The 23181-nt window shown below is 49.5% G+C and overlaps 1 protein-coding gene and 2 long non-coding RNA genes across 4 annotated transcripts; 1 reads left to right on the top strand and 2 right to left on the bottom strand.

Moving 5' to 3' along the window:
* Positions 1-2212: 2212 nt before the first annotated feature.
* On the top strand, positions 2213-18904 carry LOC135319454 (uncharacterized). The gene is made up of 2 exons (XR_010378059.1): positions 2213-2353; positions 15323-18904. It is a non-coding gene; the product is annotated as an uncharacterized LOC135319454 (long non-coding RNA).
* On the bottom strand, positions 7447-22639 carry LOC105106047 (zinc finger protein 77). Of its 2 annotated transcripts, none has more exons than XM_031436889.2 (4): positions 22501-22639; positions 14944-15070; positions 12851-13031; positions 7447-12440 (listed from the first exon to the last, which is right to left on the bottom strand). In XM_031436889.2, exons 1-4 carry the CDS (start codon positions 22501-22503, stop codon positions 11297-11299), a joined length of 1455 nt encoding a protein of 484 aa, XP_031292749.1. In that variant the 5' UTR covers positions 22504-22639; the 3' UTR covers positions 7447-11296. The 2 variants fall into 2 exon arrangements, with proteins under 2 accessions (XP_031292749.1, XP_031292748.1); XM_031436888.2 differs by lacking the exon at positions 22501-22639 and adding an exon at positions 20259-20415.
* Positions 15859-18936, bottom strand: LOC135319453 (uncharacterized). The gene is made up of 2 exons (XR_010378058.1): positions 16478-18936; positions 15859-16380 (listed from the first exon to the last, which is right to left on the bottom strand). It is a non-coding gene; the product is annotated as an uncharacterized LOC135319453 (long non-coding RNA).
* Positions 22640-23181: the final 542 nt, after the last annotated feature.

Here is a 23181-nt window from a genome sequence, read left to right as displayed (position 1 = left end):
GCATCATGTTGCCAACAGCATTTTTTAGAAAGGCTTTAACATTTAAAACTTTAAAAAATTTATTTTAATTTTTTTAATTGCGGTATAGTTGATATACAGTGTTACAGAATTTTCAGGTGTACAAAATAGTGATTCACAATTTTTAAAGTTTATGTTACATTTGTATTTATAAAATATTGGGTTTATTATTACTTTTAATACCTATGTGTTGTGGGTTCTTTATTTTATTAATTTTTTTGCAGGGGAGGTAATTAGGCTTGCTTATTTATTTTTTTAATGGAGGTACTGGGGAGTGAACCCAGGACCTTGTGCACGCTAGGCATGCGCTCTGCCACTGACTATACCCTCACTGAATCAAAAGGCAAACTGTACTGCAGCGTGTCCACCACATTCTTTCACAACAAAGGGAAGAGAACAAAACATGGAGGTGAAATGGCTGCTTATAAAGTAAATGTTGACTAGTACAAAAACGAGTGAAATTGGTAACTAGGGGACTCGGGTAAATGGGTACCAGTGCTGACAGATGTCCTATGGGCAACTCTTGTAAACTGAAGAAAAAAAAAAAAGCACAACCTGGAAGTTGAGAATTATGTGTTATTCAACAGGCATTCCGAGTACTCAAGCCTGGGATGCAGCCACTCGGATAGTTCTGAGGGGCTGTTCTGATGAGGTAAGGGAGGAGCCAGGATATATAGGAGTTCTGCGACAAAAACCAGGGAGAGGGACATCAAAAAATTACTGTAATTTAAAGAAAATCAGGCATTTCAAGGTAATGAATTTAGTGCTTTTCTATGTATGGGAAGATGCGAGAGTCTGGGCTCACTGAAATTATTCCTTTGATCTGCACCTCGACTATCTAGGGTCAGTATCCCCCTTTCCTCCATCCTGAATCCCTTCCGGGTGCACAGCTGGGGGCGGCGGCAGGGGCTCCTGGCTTAATGGCTGGGACTTCCTTGCTTACTCATATGTCAGGCGACATTATTTGCCCACAATTCTTACATTTCTAAATCTCAGGCTAAGTTTTTCCAAACAGCATTCATTATTAATTCACAAAAACAACAACAACAAAATAGTGTTTTAAATAAAGACAAATCAAAAGCAATTTATTTGTAATTGGAAGTCACTTTTCTACCATAGGAAAGCATTCTAAAATTTGTTTCTCTTAACTATAATTTTAGTGAACGTGAAAAAACCTCTTGCAAACCACAGAGAATGAATTTTTATAATTATGTAAGTAAAATGGTCAAGGACACTGAAGTTTACTTTTTTACTAGACCTCAAGTTGGAGGGTATTTTCTGAAATGAGCAGTCATAGGAAATGCTCTGTGTTTTGACCTGATTAATCAGAATATTGAGTTTTCAGGTCCAACCCAAACTTACTTAGCCTTTTTCTTAAATCAGTTAAAATAAGAGTTCAATTGCTTTGGCATTTCACAGCCTTTTAGATTTCAAATTTTTCTAGTGACACACTCAAACGGATCTAAAAAACATTTGCTCGCAGCGTAAAATGCACACCTGAGAAATGTGGCATCTCACACCTATGGCTGTGCTGAGACCAGTCCTGCACGGAGGCTGAGTTCTCGGGTCCCAATTCCCATCGGGAAAACGAACATGGGCCTTGGGTTGCTGCCTCAAGCCGCAGAGGTGGGGGCGGGACGAGGAGCCGGGCTTTCCTGTGTCAAAGGCCACACGTAAAAACCCAGCCTGACCGGCCTTGCACGTGGCCAAGTCACTGACAGTCTTTGTTCTTAGAGGGCACATTTCCACGGTGACCTCGCGCTGTGCCATATCCTGACTCCGGAGGTCACCAAGCCCCGTGTCCCGTCTTTTCTCATCTCCACTGGTATACGGCGCGAACCCGGAGGAAACTGAGCCTGGACTTGCAGGTGCAGGAGGAGGACGCCGGGGAGCCCAGAGCAGATGCCGCAGGGTCCCCGGGCGGGAGCGGGTTCTGCGTGCAGCCCAAGTCCCAGGAGGGGGACCGGCCACCTGTGTCCCCGTGGCCTGTCACTCAGGAGCAGGGACGGGGTCTGGTTGAACTGTCCAATCAGCGGCGACAGGGCGGGGTCCGGACAACGCGACAGTGAGGGTAGGATGGGGCCGGAAGGGCTGTCCATCAGGGCGGGGCCGGGCAAGGACTGCCGGCCAATCAGGGCGCAGGGCCCCGGGGAGCCATCCAATGAGGGCGCGCGGCGGGCGCGTTCCCAGCCCGAGGATGTAGCTCTGAGCCGCCCGCGGCGCTTGTGCGAACTTGTCCTCTGGGCCTCAGGTGCCGGCCCCCGTGGCTCTCACCTGCCCAGGTCGCGGGGCCGCGGGGAGGAGGCTTCGGAGAACCCGAAAGGAGGCGGAGATGGTGAGTGCCTAGCCCGGGGCCGAACGCGCGAAAGGCTTGTTCGAACCGGCCGGAACCTGCGGAAAGCGGCGGCCGGCCGGGTCTCCCCGGGCCCCAGCCACCCAGGCGTCCCGGCCCGAGTCTCCCCCTCGGCCGCGGGGTGGGGTGCCAGCGTCCTGTCCCGTCCCCGCGCGACGTGCGGGGCGTCCAGATCGCGCCCTTGGCCCCGGGGGGGGGGTCGGAGGGAGGACAGGACACCCTGACGCGGGCGGGCAGGCTTGGAGGGGGAGGGGGAGGGGGACCCGCCCTGGACCTGACAGACAGACAGTCACGTCCGGACTTGGTCAAGGAGCCTGTGATGCGAATAATGTTGCGATGGGGCCGAGGCTCGGCTTTCAGAGATACGCAGCGTCTCCCACCACACAGAAGACGGCTTTTCTGTTCTGTATGAGGAGGGGGAGCAACAGAGAATTCGGGCGAGTGCGGGCAGTGCGCTGACTGCAGGACCAGCGTGTCTGGACCGGACAGGACCCCCTGGGTCAGCCTGTTCTCTGGAGAAGCTGACCAGGGGCTTGTTCCGAACCTCAGTGTTGCTCAGAGGTGGAAACGACCCCACGTTTAGGGCATGTGGGGAGGGAGCTTGAAGGTGTCGGGTAACAAATGGGACACAGAGAGCTTGGTCAAGCCCAGATGTGAGGGGAGGATATGAAAGGCCGAACCCAGGCTCGCCCCTTCCTCGCACGCAGTGACATCACAGAGTCTTTGTGCTTAAACCAAGGGCACGGATCCACAGTGACCCCGCCCACGGCTGAACCCTCACTCAGGAGGTCCCCAGGCCCCCCTGCCCCGTGTAGAATGGTAATCAGTATTGAGGCTGCAGAGAATAAAGGGCTTTGCTTGGAGTCATAAGAATTGCAATTTGAGAGACATATTTGTATTAAACAAATCAAAAGAATGTTCTGGGGAAGAGAAAAAAGTCAGTAGCTTATAAGGAAAAGCCACAAGATTGTTAAAGTTATCTGGCAAGAATTGTGGTCCAGTCTGACACAGGGAAGGAAGTATTTGTCATTAAGGGACAGGTTGTCAGGAGTTATTTAGGATAAGGGTCCGCTAAGTATCTTGGCTTTCTGGGCCACTGGGCAGATGTTCTGGATGCCTGCATTAAGACAGTAAGTGGTCAAGGTTCAGAGTCCATCTGGGTATAGACCTGTGTAAGCCCCACTCAGTGGCCCCTGGCTGCATTTTAGAGCTCCGTTAGCAATATCGACTACATTCTGATTTTCCTTTCACACCTCTCCCCTCTTGTCAGGGCTCTGCAGTGTGCAGCGGGGGCAGCCATGGACAGGAGGCTCCGAGTGGGGGGAACTGAGAGGACTTTTCTATACACGGGAAGGTGTCTGTCTGGCCAGGGGCAGATTCTGCTCACAGCCCACCTTGGTGGCCAGATCCAGGTGCACGGGAGGAAGCCAGGCAGTAAAGGGCTGAAGCCAGCAACCTGCACTTCCACCTTGCTACCCCACGTGACCTCCAGCCCACCCTGCACTCAGAATCCAGGCCTGCAACCTTGTCAACCAGGGTCCGAAAGGAGGTGTGCCCTGAGTCCGCCCAGTCTGGGCGCGAGGGATCGGAGCCCCGTCCAGTCGGGGGTGGTGACGTCACTCTCACCTGCGAGGCTTCGGGTTTGTGGGGCTGCCGGGTGGATGCTCTAGAGAGCGTGGAGTGGGGCCGGGTTTGTGAGGGGCTGGGGCTGGGGCCCGAACAGCAGGGCCTGGTCCACATTGGGCCAAAGCAGCTGCGGGTGGAGTAGCCCTACCAGACTGGAGCCACCTTCTTCTTTCAAGGTTGTGGTTTCAGGGGTTCAGGCAGAATCCTTGACTAGTAGGGGTCCAAGGAGGAACAGGACGACCCCCAGTGTGGGTGGTCAGGCGCTGGGGGCTCCCACCTTGGACCTGACATGTTTTTCAAGTCCCAGCCTGTCCAAGGAGTCTATTGCAATACTGTTCCCATGGGCACAAGGCTTGAAATTACAAACGCTGTTGGAACAGGGACGAGCCTTGGATCTTAGAAATGCACCGGCATCCCCAACCACACAGCAAAGGGCTTTCCTCTTCTATGTGAGGAGCCTGAGAGCAAGGCTATTTGTCAGGACCCTGGCTCCCTGCGGGCAGCGCGTTCTCCACCCAGGTCTGCGGGAGCTTGTTCTGAGGCGCAGTGCTGCTCAGGGCGTGGGTGGGTGAGGAGAGACCCAAAGCCAGGGGCCTTTGGAGAAGTCTGAGCTAAATTTGGGTAAGAAATGGATGTTGACCTAAAAAATATAGTTATTTACTAGCAATGTTAGCGGGTGGGGGACCCCTAATTAGGAAGCTCACCAAAGTGTGGGTTCTTGCTGCCAGCCGTGAAAGAATTCACACAGCAGAGGCAGAGGGACGAAGTGGACTGCCACTTTATTGCTCAGAAGGGAGTGGTCAGCCAAGACGGGCAGTAGAGACAGCTCTGGCCTGGGTCGCGCCACGTGCACCTTTATGAGAGGCTTCCACCATCATGTGCTCTTTCCAGGTGTGATGAAACCAATCGGTCCTTGTATGGGCTTTTCCAGCGGCTGTTATGGCTATTGTTACCTGTCAGGGTGCTGGTGGGCATGTCACTTAGCAGTCAATGTGTTACCATGAATGCATAATGAGGCTCAAGTCAGACCCTCCACCCTCTTGGACTGGGCAGGTTCTAACCAGTTCTTGTGTCTTCCCTGCAGCTGTCTCTTGAAGCCTAGGTAAGAGTAATTGGTTTCTAGTTGAGGGAGGGGCAGGGGTATGATCCTGGGGGCAACAGCCTTGGTAACAGAAAGAAAATTGCCAGGTTGTAGATTATGGGTAAGATCCCAATACTTGGAAGTGCGGAAGGAGGGCCGAGTCGAGTGTCGGACTATCCCACGTAAGTGCTTCCTCCTCATTTCCAGCACTTGCAGTAGCCAGCCTCCTTTCGACCATCTCGAGGTGTGAAATGGGATCTTCTTGTGATTGTATGTTGGTTTTCACTGATGATCACTGACATTTAGCACTTGTTTGTTCATTTTTATGTGAAGTAGTCAGTTCACAGTGGTGTACAACATGTTTCAGTTGTACACACACATGCAAACCTTTGCAGATTCTTTCTCATTAGATTCCTGCAAGATACTGAATATAGTTCCCTGTGCTCTACAGTAGAAACTCATTGTTACCTATTTTACATATAGTAGTATCTTCAAATCTCAAACTCCCAATTTATCCCTTCCTATCCCCTTCCCCACTGGTAACAGTAAGTTTGTTTCTATGTCTGAGTCTGTTTCTGTTTTGTAAATAAGTTCATTTGTGTTTTGTTTTGTTTTGTTTTGTTTAAGATTCCACATATAAATGACATTATATGGTATTTTTCTTTCTCTTTCTGGCCACTTTAGAATGACAGTCTCCTGGTCCATCTGTGTTGCTGCACATGGCATTAGTTTATTCTTTTTTTTTTTTAAACTTTTTTTATTGAGTTATATGCATTTTACAATGTGTCAATTTCTAGTGTAGAGCACAATTTTTCAGTTATACATGAACATACATACATTCATTGTCATTCTCTTTCGCTATGAGCCACAAGATCTTGTATATACCTCCCTGTGTTACACAGTACAATCTTGTTTATCTGTTCTACATTTTGAAATCCCAGTCTGTCCCTTCCCACCCCCTGTCCCCCTGGCAACCACAAGTTTATATTTTTTGTCTATGAGTTTGTTTCTGTTTTGTATTTATGTTGTCGGTTTTTTTTTAGATTCCGCATATGAGCTATCTCATACAGTATTTTTCTTTCTCTTTCTGGCTTACTTCACTTAGAATGACATTCTCCAGGTGCATCCATGTTGCTATAATGGTGTTATGTTGGTATTTATGGCTGAGTAGTATTCCGTGGTATAAATATACCAAAACTTCTTTATCCAGTCATCTGTTGATGGACATATAGGTTGCTTCCACATCTTGGCTATTGTAAATAGTGCTGCTATTAACATTGGGGTGTGTATGTCTTTTGGAATTAGAGTCCCCCCAGAAAGATGCCCAGGAGCGGGATTGCTGGGTCATATGGCATGTCTAGGTTTAGTTTTTAAGGAACCTCCATACTGTTCTCCATAGTGGCTGCAGCAAACTGCATTCCCACCAGCAGTGTAGGAGGGTCCCGTTTTCTCCACACCCTCTCCAGCATTTATCGTTTGTGGACTTTTTAATGATGGCCATTCTGTCTGGTGTGAGGTGATACCTTATTGTAATTTTGACTTGCATTTCTCCAATAATTAGAGGTATTGACATTTTGTCATGTGCCTGTTGGCCATTTGTATGTCTTCATTGGAGAAATGTTTGTTTAGGTCTTCTGCCCATTTTTTCATTGGGTTGTTTGGGGTTTTTTTGTTGTTGTTACTGAGTTGTGTGAACTGTTGTATATTCTGGAAATTAAGTCCTTGTCAGTCACATCACTTGCAAATATTTTCTCCCAGTCCATATGTTGTTTTTTTGTTTTGTTTGTGGTTTCCTTTGCTATGAAAAAGCTTGTAAGTTTAACTAGGTCCCATTTGTTTATTTTTGCTTGTATTTCTATTGCCTGGGTTTTCTGCCCTAGGAGAACATTGTTAAAGTTTGTATCAGAGAATTTTTTGCCTATATTTTCTTCTAGGAGGCTTATAGTGTCTTGTCTTATGTTTAAGTCTTTAAGCCAGTTTGAGTTTTGGGTGCTTAATTAGTGAAGAATGTAAACAGAGGTTGGGCTTGAGGTAGTAAATTTAAGGGAGTATCAAGGTTTGTTGATGGAGGCTTCCCAGCCCTGAATCCCCACCTTCTATCTCAGGATGCAGGGAGTGCACTTTTCACACGAGACATTATTCCTTGCTTTTCAGGGAGGCAGGAGGTTCAGTGTTTCCTTTTTGCATTGTCTGCTTCCCAGGCAACTTCAGTTAAAAACAAGACCACACCATTAATTTCTTCTATTAATGATTTAAAGGAAAATCAAGACTGTACTACAGGTCGGCATTAGAGAGATTTCTATGTCATCATTACTGAGAGCTCAGGGTGAGAAATACATATGGATATCTGAAAAGACTGAGCAGAAACAAGACATGAAATGTGGTTTATTATAAGCCATGCGGAAGAGCTCAGTTGTCCAATACTAAAAGCACAGAATGAAGGTTAAACAGGGCTTTCTAGGCTAATTGTCTCCAGGACACTGACAGGACACACTCAGGCATCTTCTGTTCCCATCCTGGTCAGCGCAGCAGAGACGGCTTTAAACAGGAACCAGCACTTCTGCTCGGCTGCACTGGGCAGGTTTGTTTTTCACACTGTCCAGTTCCACCTCTGTGAAAGCTCTCTGATCCTACACAGCCATGACTCAGAAACCTGTTTCCTAACAGGGACTGGCTCCCAGTGAGCAACAGAAAGGAATCACAGGGCTGTGTACAAAGTCCCAGGGCTAGTGTTTCAGTTGCTCTCAAGCACTTTATGCTTCTGAGATGAGGACAGAGATGAGGCGGAGACATGACAGAAGATGTGGAATCCATCAGCATGGGTCCTGCAAGGGACAACCGTCCATCGGGATCTGCTCCTTTGGGATGAGAGTTCGATGCGGACATTGTGCGCCTTAAAAAAAGAAAATCTGATCCACTAGAGTAAGACCTTTTAACTTAATACTGATGGTGTGTTAGTTCCCACATCTGTCCATTTTCAGGGCTCCACAGGCCCTGTAAGGTGCACTGAAGAGGGACCGTGTTCACCTGTCACTGAGGCAGGTGTGTGACCATGAGGCACTGCAACCACATCCCTTTGTGAACTGTCAGCTTGCAACATTTTTTCCCAAGAAAGGTATCAAAAATTGTGTTTTATGAACCCCCCCTCCACTGCCATACCAGGAAAGAGTCTGAAAGACTTTGGACCCAATTCCTTTTTATTTTTTTTTAAATTAGAAACAAATATTTTATTTTGGGGGGGTAATTAGGATTATTTATTTACTGGAGGTGCAGGGGCTTGAGCCCAGGACCTCGTGCACGCTAAGCCCGTGCTCCACCACTGCACTCCACCTGCTCCCTGCTTTCTGCCTCTATAGACTTGCTCATTCTCTGCGTTTCATATAAACGATATGATACTGCCTGTGGACATTTGTGGAGCTGCTTAACGTTCTAAGAAGTCTCTGATTTTGTGTCTTGGATCACTACTTCATTCCTCTTGTTGCAAATGATATTCCGTTGTGAGAATATACAGCATTTGCTTCTCCAGATCAGCCAGTGGCCTTTTGACTGGTTTCCACTTTTTGGCTATTGTGACTTATGCTGCTGTGAATATCTGTGTACCGTTTTTTGTGATGATGCTTGCTTTTCCCTCTCTTGGGCAGACAGGTACCTAGGATGATGCGGCCATGTCACACAGTGACTCAGTGTTCGTCATTTTGAGGACCGGCCAGACTGTCTCTCAAAGTGGCTTCACCAACTTAAATGACAGAAATTCAACTGAGTAACTTTTAAAGACCTCACAGGATTTACTGAAAGATCCGTGAATCAGGCAGCAGCCCACTGAGCAAGCAGAAAAAGAGATCCAAGGACCTACAGAAATCATGGGCTTTAAAGACAGAAAAGGAGCAGAAAAAAGGAAAACTATTAGTGAAGAGTGCATCACTTCAGGCAAAGGCTGCATCGTTTGTTTCCTGAGGGGAACAGAAGTGGGGGAGCCTCTCAGCAGAACACCTCCTGCTGCAGACCAGGAACTGCCAGGTTGACTCAAAGGCCACGTTCCTGGGAAAAGGTGAGGCTGCAACTAGGTTCGTTATTACGTCTTGCTCGGCTGCTAAGACTCAATTTTGGACCTCTTGTTTCCCATGAATCAGACTTTATTTTTTAAAAAGGTCTGAGGGCCAAGTGGGTGTGAAATTGGGGTGGGGGGAGACACTAGTGGACCCTGTGTACATACACTTGTGTATATTTTGGGCTCCATGTAGGTATGAACTCCCAGTGTCACGTGAAACACTGTTTTACTGTTCTGCTTACACTGTCTTCTGGAACCAGAGGACCAGAGAGGCATGTACGTGGAATCTCCACATCCACCTCCCTCCCAGATGCTCACTGTGCTGCATTTCCTGTGCCACTGTGAGAGGTCAATGGAATCTCCAGGAAGGTGTGGTTCCGCTGAACGTTCTTTCTCTGTGGGTGAGGCTGGGATGCATACTTCCCAGAATCTCATCTTTATAACTCAGGTTAGAATTCACCAATAGCCTACCTTGCAGGAGACTTGGAAGGTACAGTGAAGATGCTGTTCCCCTACAGACAGAAGGACCAAGGCACAGGGGACTGCTGGACAGCGGCTGGCAGCTTGTTTTTCTGATTACTGTGTCATTATTGCCCACTGTGGTCTATCAAGTAGGAACCCAAACCAAATGTATAAAAAAATGAAAGAAACACTAAGTAAACACACATAAAAATGCAAGGTAATTAAATATAGTAGGTTTACCATTTACAGAGCAGCCAGCTACAAGATAAAATGCCCACAAAGGGCCAAACATTTTCATAAGTGCTCATTTCCATCATGGAAGTTTCCAGAAACAAGAAATGCAGGGCCACTGCAGAGTTTCAGCAATGAAACAAAGGAAGTAGGTGTCCTGCACTTGTGGCTGCCACATTAAATCTGCCATGGCTGGAGGAAGGAACCAGCTCCTCTATTAGAGGAATAAGATGCTTCCTACACAAATCATGTCATGAGCCGAACTGTTGGACATGGAGGGGGTCACAGGGTGTGAGAAGATCACAGTATGAATGCCTGAAGGAGTGGCCTGATGGACACCAAAGACCTACAGGAACACGCAAGGGTCTGTGTGGACCAGAAACGCAAAGAGGAACCATAATGAGGGACCTTGGGGAGAAGTGTAGAATCTGCTGCCCAAGCGGGAACTAACGTCAAACACGTGTCTGCTTGGGGGCTGGCCCACGTGGGCAGGGCCAGGAGCCAGAAAACTGGGCCCAGTAAGTTCCCGTGTGTCTCCGCCTCCTGACAGTACAGAAGACCTGAGGCTCATGGCTTCCTCACCTCTGTCCTCCAGACCTCATGCCTCTTCCTCTTCTCAGGAACTTCAACTCAGAACCACTGACAGGAGGACTCTGGGTTAGGCAGTCTCCCACCGGATTACCCACGCCCACAACACAACTCAGAAGAACCGTCTGCACACGAGCTTTCATCTTCACGCCACCGGGTCACTCAACTATCTCAATAAATCCTGTCCAATTTCCAACCACAATCAAGGACAATGAGCAGAGGTCAAGTTATAATGAACATAACCAGGTGAGACTGCTGTCTTCCAAGACCTCCCACAATGATTAATTTCTGTGAGGAACACAAGTGTAGTATCCGCTAGCAACAAAGAAATATGGAAGACACAGCTTTCTGTAATACAGACTCAAGGGGACAGTAAATACTGAGTCACAAAAAAAAATCACCTGTCACATGGACCAGAAGACATTTCAACAATACAGTTCTCACGTCAGGATCGCATACCAAGATCATAATCAAAAGTATGAAACAAAAATATTTTCATCTAAATTCACACGGAGTTCTACATGAAAAAAAATCAAAAACCAGACACTTCTTGCCATCCCTGGATTCAGAAGATATTATAGCGGAATTGAGGCAAGCACTGTATGACTGTATAATTAAAATCCAAGATAACAAAATGTAAGTAGTACACATGAAGGGGACGTAGAGGAACAGTAATTATCTTAAGTGTTCAGATCACTACATGAACTAGAAATTAATACACTGGGATCCTTATTCAGGATGAGGCACTTATGGAGGGAAAACCGTATTTATAGCCATGAAAAGATTTCTGTCCTGCCCAGCTTTCACATACCAGATAAGTGAAGTGCTGAAGGTTCCCCCATCCTTTTGATTCATGTTCCTCTCCTGTGATGGCTCACATTTACAAGTTTTAAGGAGAAAGGAAGTCTCTCCCACAGTCCCTGTCATCAGAGTTCCCCCCGGTGTGCGTCTTCATGTGTCTCTGCAGGGAAATGAGACACCTGTAGGCTTTCGCACACTGCTGACACTCATACGGTTTCTCTTCGCTGTGTGTTACCATGTGCCCCTGCAGGGACCTGGGGTACCTGAAGGCTTTCCCACACTGCTGACACTGATAGGGTTTCTCTTCACTGTGTGTTTTCATATGTTCTCGAAGGGAAGAGGAAGTAATGAACGCTTTCCCACATTCTGTACATTCATAGGGTTTTACTCCACTGTGTGTTTTAACATGTTTTCTAAAGTACTTGGGACAACTGTAGGACCTCCCACACTCCTTACACACATAGGGCTTCTCTCCAGTGTGCACCCGCGCGTGTCCTTGCAGGGATTTGAGATACGGGAAGGCTCTCCCGCACTGCTGGCACTCGTAGGGCTTCTCCCCACTGTGTGTCCGCATGTGCTCCCGCAGGTAGGTGCACCAGCTGAACGCTTTGCCACACTGCTTGCACTCGTAGGGCTTCTCTCCCGTGTGCATCCTCACGTGTTCCCGGAAGTGTGAGACGCGAGTGAACGCTTTCCCACATTCTCTACATCCGTAGGGCTTCTCTCCAGTATGAGTTCTCACATGCCGAGCAAGCTGGCAATAATAACTGAAGGATTTCCCACAGACTTCACACACATGGATTTTCTGTCCATAACGACCTTTTTCACGTCCCTGAAAGGATGAGGGGCAAATAACAGCTTTCCCAGCTTTCTTAGGCTCTGAGGGCTGTTCACTCCCATGACTCTTCACATATCTCTTAGACACTCTCCCAGCATCCTGACATTTATAGGGTTTCTCTACAATGTCTGCTCCCCTAGGGGCGCACAGGCAGGAGACACAGATGCAGACTTGTCCACGTTCCTCACACGGACAAAGTCTGTGTCCAGGGTGAGATCTTAGCTGATTCTTCTGGAAAGAACAATCCATAAAGGCTTCTCCACACTTGGTGCGCTTGTAGGGCTGAATTCCAGTCTGATAACCTTCATGGACAGTAAGATTTAGAATCTGGTTCAGGGTTTCTCTGCACTGATGACCTTCTTTACCTCCACAGAGACTCTCCACCCAATGGTTTCTGTTCAAAATAGGAAGCACAGTACTGGGGATTTATAATTATTAATGATGTCTTTACTAGTAATTTATTGATGGATGTTGATGATTATCTTGACTATGTATTTTGCATCTGTACTGAATGGGCAAGTTTTCGCCACGCTCCGCATTTTCACGAAGTGCAACAAGCTTAATGCTTCAGCCGAGGGCTCAAACAGAACCACAGCCTTCAGTGTTTCTTATACACAGGGGTTCCTGATGGTTGTTTCCTGCTGAGTTCTATTTCAGACGCTCACATCCCATGTACTAAAGTGCTGTGTTGTAAAAATGCTGTGAGTACATCACTGTTTAGCTAGGTTTGTACCTTTTCTTTAATCTCAAGTGAGTCGAACACTGGACAGAGACCCCCCCTTCCCCTCTGGGAGAGCTACTCACCTCAAACGCCCATCCTGGGTTCGGTGGTGATGTCCCATGCTATGAAATGCCCAGCTTTCTCCCAAAACAGGCCTGGAGAGATTTCTTGTGAATCCTACTATTGTGCCTTCGCCGCAGAGCTCACCCTCCAGAGCACCCTGCTCAGGACTTAGCGCGCTGGCTCTGCCTTGAGAGTGAGAACCTGTAACAATCGGTAGCGTGACTAAGCCCATGGGGAAGAAACGACGGGACAACAGGAAGAAGAGAGACCAGATGTCGATTTCTTTTCATAGACTGAAAAAAAGAGTACATCAAATCTTACAAGGAAGGACGCTCGTGTGATACTGTGGTGTGTAAGAAATATATATTTGATCATTCAGTTGACTGACATAGATTTCTCAGACAAACTGGGGCTTCATCTATAGTTCCCGCCTGACAGCTCCCCAAACCAACTTCCTGAATGACAAAAGCTATGGAATAGTGTCTGTTCCCCGTGCCTAGTTCCTGAACATGCCTCAGGATCAGGGGGGTGACATAGGTGACTTGTAATTCATAATAAATCCCTTCCATCACAACTGGGTTTCTATTAACGAAGGAAATTGTTGGAAAGAACTTAAGAACGGGAACTGGTTGCCAACAGAAACAACGATGTGATTAAAGGGTTGAGACTTTCAGTCCCACCCACACCCCCAGGTACCCCAACACCTCTGTGGATGGGGGAGGAGCCAAAGAGCGAATCAATTGCCAGAGATAGGAAACCTCTGTAAAAAAAAAATAAAAAAAAGTTGTTCAGAGAGCTTCTGGGTTGGTGAACATATGGAAGTGTGGGAGACTGGCACCTGGAGAGGCACAGAACCTCGTTTTCTTGTGCATGTCTTCCATCTGGTTGTTCCTGAATTACACCCTTGCATGGGGAACGCGTAATGAAGTACTATGTTTCTGAGTTCTGTGAGCTACACTAATAAGTGAACTGAACCCGAGGAGCAGGTCACGGGAACCTCTGACTTAGAGCCGCTGGAAAGAAGGGCAGGAGAAAGCCCGGGCTCGAGACTGGCCTTGGACGTGCAGGGACATGCAGCGAGTCTTGTGGGCTAACCCCCTGAGCTGGGGAATCTGTGGCTGTCACTGGGCGGATGGTGGCAGGGCTAAGTTGAATCCTATGATGCCCTGCTGGTGTCCAATAACTGTTTGTTGGCCTTAATACACACACACACACACACACACAAACATGTTGGAATTGGGTCCAAGCCTAATTTAACACACAAGCAAAGGAAAACTCTGAAGACCTCTGCCATCTGGAAGTTTGGCCATTATAGGGAAAATGAGTCAAAGGGGCAGCGTGTTCACTAAGAGATACTTCAAAAGGGATACTTCAAAGAGGCAAAGGGGAAAGGAGCTGGGCACAACGCACATCCCCAGATGCTCCCTTTCTAGCACGAGCAACAGAAAGACCTCTCGAGTGGGTGAGGGTGGGCGAGAAGCCCCACAGGGGGCCAGGTGAAGGACAAATGTCAAATTCACCAAGACTGAGTCCTGTTTCTAATGGGCACGTCCGGGTACCGCTCCCTCGCCCAGACCTGCCCCTTCCGAGAGGGGCGCTCCTGCTGAGAGCAGGCCCGGGCCCCGGGGAAGCCCGCCTCCCCTGCCCCAGCCGCCACCGGGAAGGCGACGCTGTGGGGCTGCTGCCCTGCTCCCAAGAACAGCTCGCGCTGAGGGAGGGCGGGGGACACAGCATTCTGTGAGACGGGCTGGTGCCCTGTCCCCGTCACTGGGGACAGGCACGCGTGGATGAGACTGCAGCAGGTGGCCACACCTCACGTGTGCTGACCACAGCACTGCTCTCGCCGCCCAGTGACCCTGGAGGCTGTGCTCGCATTCACAGGATCAGGGAGCCTCTGATTAATCCCTAAAACTAGGGATGCTGACCAAGAGTAAAAAGTCAGTCGTACGTGAAGCTTTGTTTCCATGGAAACGCTATCTAAGTAGGTTCTACAAGGCGGGGACCACGCCTGCCTTCCTTTCAACATGTCCCCGTCCGTGTCCCTAATAAGAAAGAACAACCGTAAGAGTATCTGTTCCCTGAAGACTGGGTGGAGGTGTGACGCCAGCCTCACCCACGGAGGCCAGGTTCCTGAAGGTCTCCAGCATCACGTCTCTGTAGAGCCTCCTCTGAGCCGGGTCCAGCAGGGCCCACTCCTCCGCGGTGAAGTTCACAGCCACGTCTTCGAAGTCCACCGGGTCCTGAAAGAGACACTGTCTCAGCGAGGCTCCCTCTGCACCCACGTGTGGGGGGACGGGCCCGACAGCCGGCGACCCGGGCGCAATCCGGGACCCCTGGGCTTGCGCTCTTGTGGGAAGTGACTGTCCCCGAGCACATGGAATGCAGTTTCCCCAGCGATGGTGACTGCCGGACGCTGAAGCAGTGAGCAACAACAGTATTTGATAAAGATTCACATTATAATAAAAAACAATTTTTCCTTTTCTCTTTTCAAGAATTGTTTTGACTGAGAGAGCAGAACCGGAGGTGGTAAAGACTGAAAGTGACACCGTCCTTCAGGTAACGCGGGCCAGGACGCTGGGCTTGCTCCTAACTTCCCTCCTTGTCAGCTCCACGAACCGGAGCAGATGCCAGGAGGCCGTGAACACTGATGTTCCTGCTGCATCTGAACAAGTCTCACCTTGAGGCAGCCGCACGGATTGGCCTGGGCTAGAGCACCCACATCCAACAGAGGTGGAGCCTCGACCCCTGCCAGGGTGAGGGGACACTGAGGGCAAGATGCCAGGGGGCCCGGGCCCCGGCTCACCTGTGGAGGGGGCAGGCCTGGTTCCCGAGGGATATGTCAAGCCAGCAGGGCCTCTCAAACCAATAATCAAGTGCCCAGAAATGGAGGGAAATGCCCCACTAAAAAGTCAGGAGGAGCTGGTGGTAGTTGAGCCAAAGGCGACTTCAACACGGAGAACACACGGCTAATTAATGTCTTTAGGATGATATAAGATGATAGCACACTCATGAAATATAAAGCAAATAATTACTTTTAAAAATTCGAAGTTTAATCAAAAATATGTTTGAAAATGTAAATTTAAAAAAATCCCCACTATGTCAGCTACAAAAAAGGCAAGGCTGCATCTGGGGTTGGCTAACCCCACTCCTGACAAGATCCCTGTATTCTAAATACATTAAAAAATCAGGATAGTAATTACAAATCAGGGAGAACAGAAGACAGTACAATTGAATGAGGGGCAAAGAGCATGAGCATACATTTCTCCAAGTAATAAGGACAAATGGCCAGGACGCTCATGAAAATATGGGGCATTAGTCATCAGGGGAATGCACATCAAACCTACAGGCAGGTGCTTCTTCACGCCACCTCGCACGGGTGGATATAAGACAGACAGACAGACAAGTGCTGGCGAGGATGTGAGGAAGTGGGACCCCTCACACAGTTGTGGCAGGAAGGCACAATGGTGACGCCACTTTGGAAGACAGTCCAGCATGTTCCTCAAAATGAGTTAAATACGACACAGCAATCCCGCGCTGGGCCTCTGTCTACCTGGGAGAGACAAGAGCAAACTGACGCACAGTCACTCACAGCAGCGTGGTTCACAACAGCCCAAACAGGGAAACAGCTCAGAAGGCCATGGACTGACCTGGAGAAGCACGTGCTGTGATCTCACATGGAGTGTCCCGGGCAACAAGAGGAGCGAAGTACTGGCCCGAGGCACAAAATCAATGAACTCTGAAAACATTAGCAGGACTCACAAAAGCAGACAGGCAGTACCGCGTCATTTAGGTGAAAGGTGGAGCGTGAGCAAACCTATCAAGTGGGAAAGGCGATTAATAAACTGCCTGCACCAAGGCAGGCTGCGGGCCTGGGCCGGGGGGTGGCTGCCAGCAGATACGAGTGTTCCTTCTGGGTGATAAAAAAAATTGTCTAAAATTAGAATCTGGGATGGCTGCAAAACTCAGTAAATAAACTAACACCTTTGAATTTTCTACTTTAAACCAGGAAACTTTACAGTATAAAATTGTACCTCAATTAAAGCTGTTTAAAAAACAGACTCACACTAGATAAAAAAATCTTCAAACTCCAATGGCAACTTTATCCAAAAGCAGCAGAACCTGGGCAAATAAAAAACAACATGAATTGCATAAGGAACAAAACTATGGATGTTTTAGAGATTCAGCAGGTTGAGGAGACACTACAGACCAACTGTCAAGGGCGCAATGTGTGCAGAACTCAAGGCATGACACTGTTTCCACAGGGGATGAAAGCTTCTGGAACCCAGTCGGTTCCCTTGCAGTGCTACAGGGTGGAAATGCGGACTCCAGAGCCGCCTTAACAGAGGTTTCCTGGGGAGGAGCGATGGCGCCGCAGGCCCCGCCACACGCCAGGGCCCGCCCCAGTGGGAAGACAGGCAACAAACAACTAATAAGTAAGTTATCTGCTTATGTTAGATTAATGAGGTGCAAAAACAGAGCAGGGTGAGAGGACCCAGGGAGCTGGCGGGGTGCAGTTTAGGAAATGTGTTAAGAAGGGCCCCTCCTCACCCCCCCAGCGCCACCCCCAGCACCCCAGTAGCCCCGCCGTCTGTGGCACCCTGGGAAGAAGGGTAAGACAGCCGGAGGGCGCTGGGGATGGCCACCTACCACAGCGCCAGGCTCAGACACCACAGGGAAAAAGCCCCCCCAAACCAAAAACAGCCTAGTTGCCATTAAAACTAATTTTATTTCTAAATTATGTCTATAAAAATATAAAAATTTTTAATGGATAAGTTCCAAAATATTCTTGAACAGCAAAAGCAGGACAAGGAAATGAATGGAGAGAGGAGGTACCTCCACAGAAAAGAGACCATGGGATCAGCTTCTCCCAAACACTTAAGAATTCTATGATTCTGTCCTTTCAACATACAACCTGGTTTCCGTAGGGGATGGTTCATTCTGTTTTGTTTGACTTGAGAAAAGCTACTTCTAAAAACAAATGGAACACAAATTTCTAAGAATAGCCAAGGTTTTCTATGGATCAAGGAGGTGAGATTTTCCCGAAAGGACATGAAACTTTTAAAACTGCAGTGACTAGGACTGGATGATTTTAACAGAAGGATAGATAAATACACCGATGGAAAAAAAAAATCACAAAAACAGGTGGGCACTGAAACAGGCCACCTGTTTTTGGCACGTGGATCTATGTGGATCTATTCAGAGCACATGCTGCTGGGCAGGGCCAGGTGATGACAGTCTAACATGTGGGGGCAGTGAGCACTGATCAGTGAGTATCTACAGGGGAGTAAGAAACCTTTTTCCTTGTCAATTGCATGCACAATAACCAATTCACTGTGGACTTAACTGTGAAAGAAGAAAGTGGGACACTGAGAAGTTACAGAGAAATGCGTTTGTAACTTGAGATTTGGGGGAGTTTTCTTACATAAGAAAAGGAAAAATCAGCTATAGAGGAAGAGATGGGTAAGTTCAATTCAAGCCTGTTCAAGTTAAGACTTGTCCACAAATGTGTGCAATAAAAAATGATAACCCACAATCTGGGAGAACATATTTGCATACCTAGAAATGAAAAAGATGAAAGCCCAGAGTATGTAAATAAAACGTAAGAAATCAGTAAACACACACATGAATTAAAGGTGAGAAAACAACTGAAAACTATTTCACAGAAGATGAACCACCACTTGGTAAGAAATGCTCAACACAACAGTTATCAGTAACACCCAATATACAATCACAGGGAGATCTACTTCATACATAATGGACACAAAGGATGGACAATCTAAGCTGGAGACTAAGTTGCTGGAAATGACACGGAATAAACACTCGGCTGCAGCCCTCCACTTTCTGGTATTTTTAACTTACCCATAATCTACAATCCCAGTTCTCCTAGATGTGAAATATTTATGATGCATTTACACTTGGAGACAAAAAAGAAAATAACAGCACTGTTGACAAATCAAAAATAAACGTGCTGGGGTGGGGGCCGAGCTCTGCGGAGCACCTGCAAGGTACCTAGTTCACTTCCGGTACCTCCTTTTGATAAAGAAGGAGAAAGAAAAAAAAAAAAACAAAATAAACGTGAGACAACCCAAGTCTCATCCAGACTGAATGGAGGTATTAACCAGGGGGCCTCTGACACTAGCATGTGGGAAACAGACGGGGGCTGAGAACCAGAGAGAAGCCTTCTGGGGGACGTTACTGGTCTCGCACTGGTCACATTCACTTACTGCAAACTCAGCAGAAGCAAAATTAAATAGAACTGCTAGTGATGAAGGACAGATGTAAAACTGCAACAAAATCCCAAAACACCCCTCCCTGTCCCTGCATAGAACTGTCCCTTCTCCCCGAGCAGTAACTCATTTGAAAAAAGGTCTCTTGCCTTGAAGTTTGGAGTTTTCAATTCCACAGGCTGGAAACTAGTGCTCTCGACTGCCCATGTGAAAATTATGAAACTAAGAAGAAGTGGGGGCAGGGGCAGAAGGGTGGCCTCACCCAGTACCACCTGACGCCCATTACAGGAAGAATTGTCTATTACTGACCCCAACAGAAAAACTGAAAACAAGAAAGAATCACCTTTCACAGGCCCCAGAGGAAAAGACGTACACACACTGCCTCTTCTACAAGAAACCAGCCTCCGCAGCCACTAGGCGATGAGGAACATCACCCTGAGGTCGCCATTTTCTCCACGGACTTTCCTTCAGTACAGCTCCTTCCAACTCCCTCTTTTTTCTCCAATAAATAAATCTGTTAGACTTGCCTGAGTCTTTCGCTATACCTTGTCTGTCCTAAATTGTAATTTTTTACTGTTCCTGAATAAATCCGTCTTTGCTGGCAAATAACAGCTATTTTTAATGTCAGCACCCATTTCTGACCCAAACGTTACTCCAGCTTCTCTCCGCAAAGGCCCCAGACTCGGGGTCACTCGCCCCTACACCTCCCAAACTGAGCAACAGAGCTGAAATCAAGTGCCCTGTGGCCTGGGCCGAGAATGCCCTGACCAGAGGACCTCTGACGCTGTCAAACGGCCTTCCTCTCACCCTCCCTTCAGAGAAGAGGAAAGGCCTTGTGTGTGGCTGGAGACGCTGCCACGTCCCTGAGGTCCAGCCCCGCCCCTACTACAACACTACCTGCAACACCGACTCCCCGACCAACTCCGGACTCGACTTCCTCTGTCCCGCCCAGGGCGGGGCCCCAGCGCGTGACCGTCCGCGCCGGGGGTCGTCCCGTCCCCGCTCAGACACCCACCGGCCCAAGACTGGGTCGGAACTCACGGGACCCCCCGCGAGGACCGGGCAGGACGCCGGGACCCCGCACCGCGGTCCGCGGTGGAGACTAGGGTCCGGACGGCGGGCGGGGCGTCCCGACCCGCGGCCGCCTCCCGCCAGTTCAAACCAGGCCCAGCCGGTCTCGGCGCCAGCCCCGCGCACTCACCATTTCAGCCTCTCTCCGCGCTTCCAGGTCGTGCTCTGCGCGGCCGGCAGCCCAAGGGCTCAGGCAGGTTAGAGCGACAGCGACCCGACACCTGAGGTCGCCTGAGGTAGGTGCACGGGCACGCCCAGGCGGCGGAGAACGACGTCACCGCGTAAGCGAATGCACCCGCCCCCGCTCCTGATTGGATGGGGCTCTGGACCACCCCCTTTAGAGGCCTTGATTGACAACGTAGCCGGCCTGGATTAAGCGAAGGGCGGGCTGTAGGTCACGTGGCCGAGCAGGGCGGAAGTGCGGGTTGCCTGCTTCAGGTCTTTACTACCTGGATTCCCCAGGGACAGGGGGACAAGGCCCCAGGATGGGCTTTTAGCCGAATCTGCTTCTGACCACACAGACACAGCACCAGCGCACCTTCGCCTGAACAGAGAGGTGCTGACTCAGTTTCCCCTCCCTAGTATCCCCTGTCCAGAGCTGCACTCTCCCCAGACAAGGGCCAGGACAAGAGGGGACAGGTGTGAAAGGAAAAGGAAAACGGAGTCGGTATGGCTAAGCGAGCTCTCTAAAATGGAGCCAGGGGGTCACTGAGGAAGTGGGGTTTATGCAGGTCTCCACCAGGATGGAATCTGAACTTTTGGCCACTTACTAACTTAATGCAGGCATCAGGAGTATCTGTCCAATGGCCCAGAAAGTCAAGATACTTATCCGACCCTTACCCTAAATAACTCCTGACAGCCTATCCCTTAAGGACAGAGTCGATCAGAATTCACGCCAGATGACTTTAATAACCTTGTAAGCTGCCTCCTACTCTCTCTTCCCTAGAACAATTTTATGCTGTTGATGAAATATTGATCAACAGTCGGTCTAAAAGTGCAAATAGAGAATTTTACTTGAGCAAATCTGAGGATTATAACCCAGCAGCTTCTCAGAAAATTCTGACGACTGTTTTGCTTGCTAGAAGTCTAAGGCATAGTTATATCCCTTTTTGAGACACAGGATCATACAACAAAATGACACAGTGACATTTCACATAAAGTTCACCAAAGATGCATAGTCCAGAGCTGCACCAGATCACCATGACCCCCAGCAGGATTTAGGAAGAATGTTATCTTCTAAGGAGTTACATTGCTGGTGGCAGAAGAAGGAAACAAAATTTGATCTTTCTGATTGAGCAGACATTCCTGCCTTTGAGAGGATCTGGATAATGTATAATGCAGATGCACACTGCACATTAGGGACGGCTCAAACAGGACAAGGAGTATCTTATGCTTACAATTTCTCTTCATGCCTCAAACATAAATTGTATTCCATGAACTCAAATATGTGTTCCCAAGTTGCAATTTTAAGACCCCCCCTACTCCTCCCCAATAAAGCTCTTTTTTCTTTGCAGCCATAATTCTGATTATTGTTCTACATGGGACAGGAGGGCCTGGGGTCCTCCTAAGTCAGGGATTAGCCCATAGGCAAGGTCACTGTGGATCTGTTGCCTTTAATACCAAGACACTGTGACCCTCCCTGCATGTAAGGCAGTGGCCAGCCCCAGTTTGACTTTTACCCGCCCTCCTGCCTTGCACGCATCTGGGCTTGACCAAGCTCTCTGTGTCCCATTTGTTACCCGACACCTTCAAGCTCCCTCCCCACATGCCCTAAACGTGGGGTCGTTTCCACCTCTGAGCAACACTGAGGTTCGGAACAAGCCCCTGGTCAGCTTCTCCAGAGAACAGGCTGACCCAGGGGGTCCTGTCCGGTCCAGACACGCTGGTCCTGCAGTCAGCGCACTGCCCGCACTCGCCCGAATTCTCTGTTGCTCCCCCTCCTCATACAGAACAGAAAAGCCGTCTTCTGTGTGGTGGGAGACGCTGCGTATCTCTGAAAGCCGAGCCTCGGCCCCATCGCAACATTATTCGCATCACAGGCTCCTTGACCAAGTCCGGACGTGACTGTCTGTCTGTCAGGTCCAGGGCGGGTCCCCCTCCCCCTCCCCCTCCAAGCCTGCCCGCCCGCGTCAGGGTGTCCTGTCCTCCCTCCGACCCCCCCCCCCGGGGCCAAGGGCGCGATCTGGACGCCCCGCACGTCGCGCGGGGACGGGACAGGACGCTGGCACCCCACCCCGCGGCCGAGGGGGAGACTCGGGCCGGGACGCCTGGGTGGCTGGGGCCCGGGGAGACCCGGCCGGCCGCCGCTTTCCGCAGGTTCCGGCCGGTTCGAACAAGCCTTTCGCGCGTTCGGCCCCGGGCTAGGCACTCACCATCTCCGCCTCCTTTCGGGTTCTCCGAAGCCTCCTCCCCGCGGCCCCGCGACCTGGGCAGGTGAGAGCCACGGGGGCCGGCACCTGAGGCCCAGAGGACAAGTTCGCACAAGCGCCGCGGGCGGCTCAGAGCTACATCCTCGGGCTGGGAACGCGCCCGCCGCGCGCCCTCATTGGATGGCTCCCCGGGGCCCTGCGCCCTGATTGGCCGGCAGTCCTTGCCCGGCCCCGCCCTGATGGACAGCCCTTCCGGCCCCATCCTACCCTCACTGTCGCGTTGTCCGGACCCCGCCCTGTCGCCGCTGATTGGACAGTTCAACCAGACCCCGTCCCTGCTCCTGAGTGACAGGCCACGGGGACACAGGTGGCCGGTCCCCCTCCTGGGACTTGGGCTGCACGCAGAACCCGCTCCCGCCCGGGGACCCTGCGGCATCTGCTCTGGGCTCCCCGGCGTCCTCCTCCTGCACCTGCAAGTCCAGGCTCAGTTTCCTCCGGGTTCGCGCCGTATACCAGTGGATGTGAGAAAACATGGGTCCGAGGGCTTCACGGATGTACATAAAACATAAACAATCTATAATGGGAATAGAAAAGACTTTTATTTGAGCCAAACTGAGGACTGTAGCCCGCAGACAGCCTCCGGGATAACTCTGAGGAACTGCTCTGGAGAAGCATGGTTTTCAG

The sequence above is a fragment of the Camelus dromedarius genome, chromosome 27 (assembly GCF_036321535.1).
Source record: "Camelus dromedarius isolate mCamDro1 chromosome 27, mCamDro1.pat, whole genome shotgun sequence".
In the NCBI taxonomy this organism is placed as follows: Eukaryota; Metazoa; Chordata; class Mammalia; order Artiodactyla; family Camelidae; genus Camelus; species Camelus dromedarius.
This window is presented reverse-complemented; position numbering and strand designations above follow the sequence as displayed.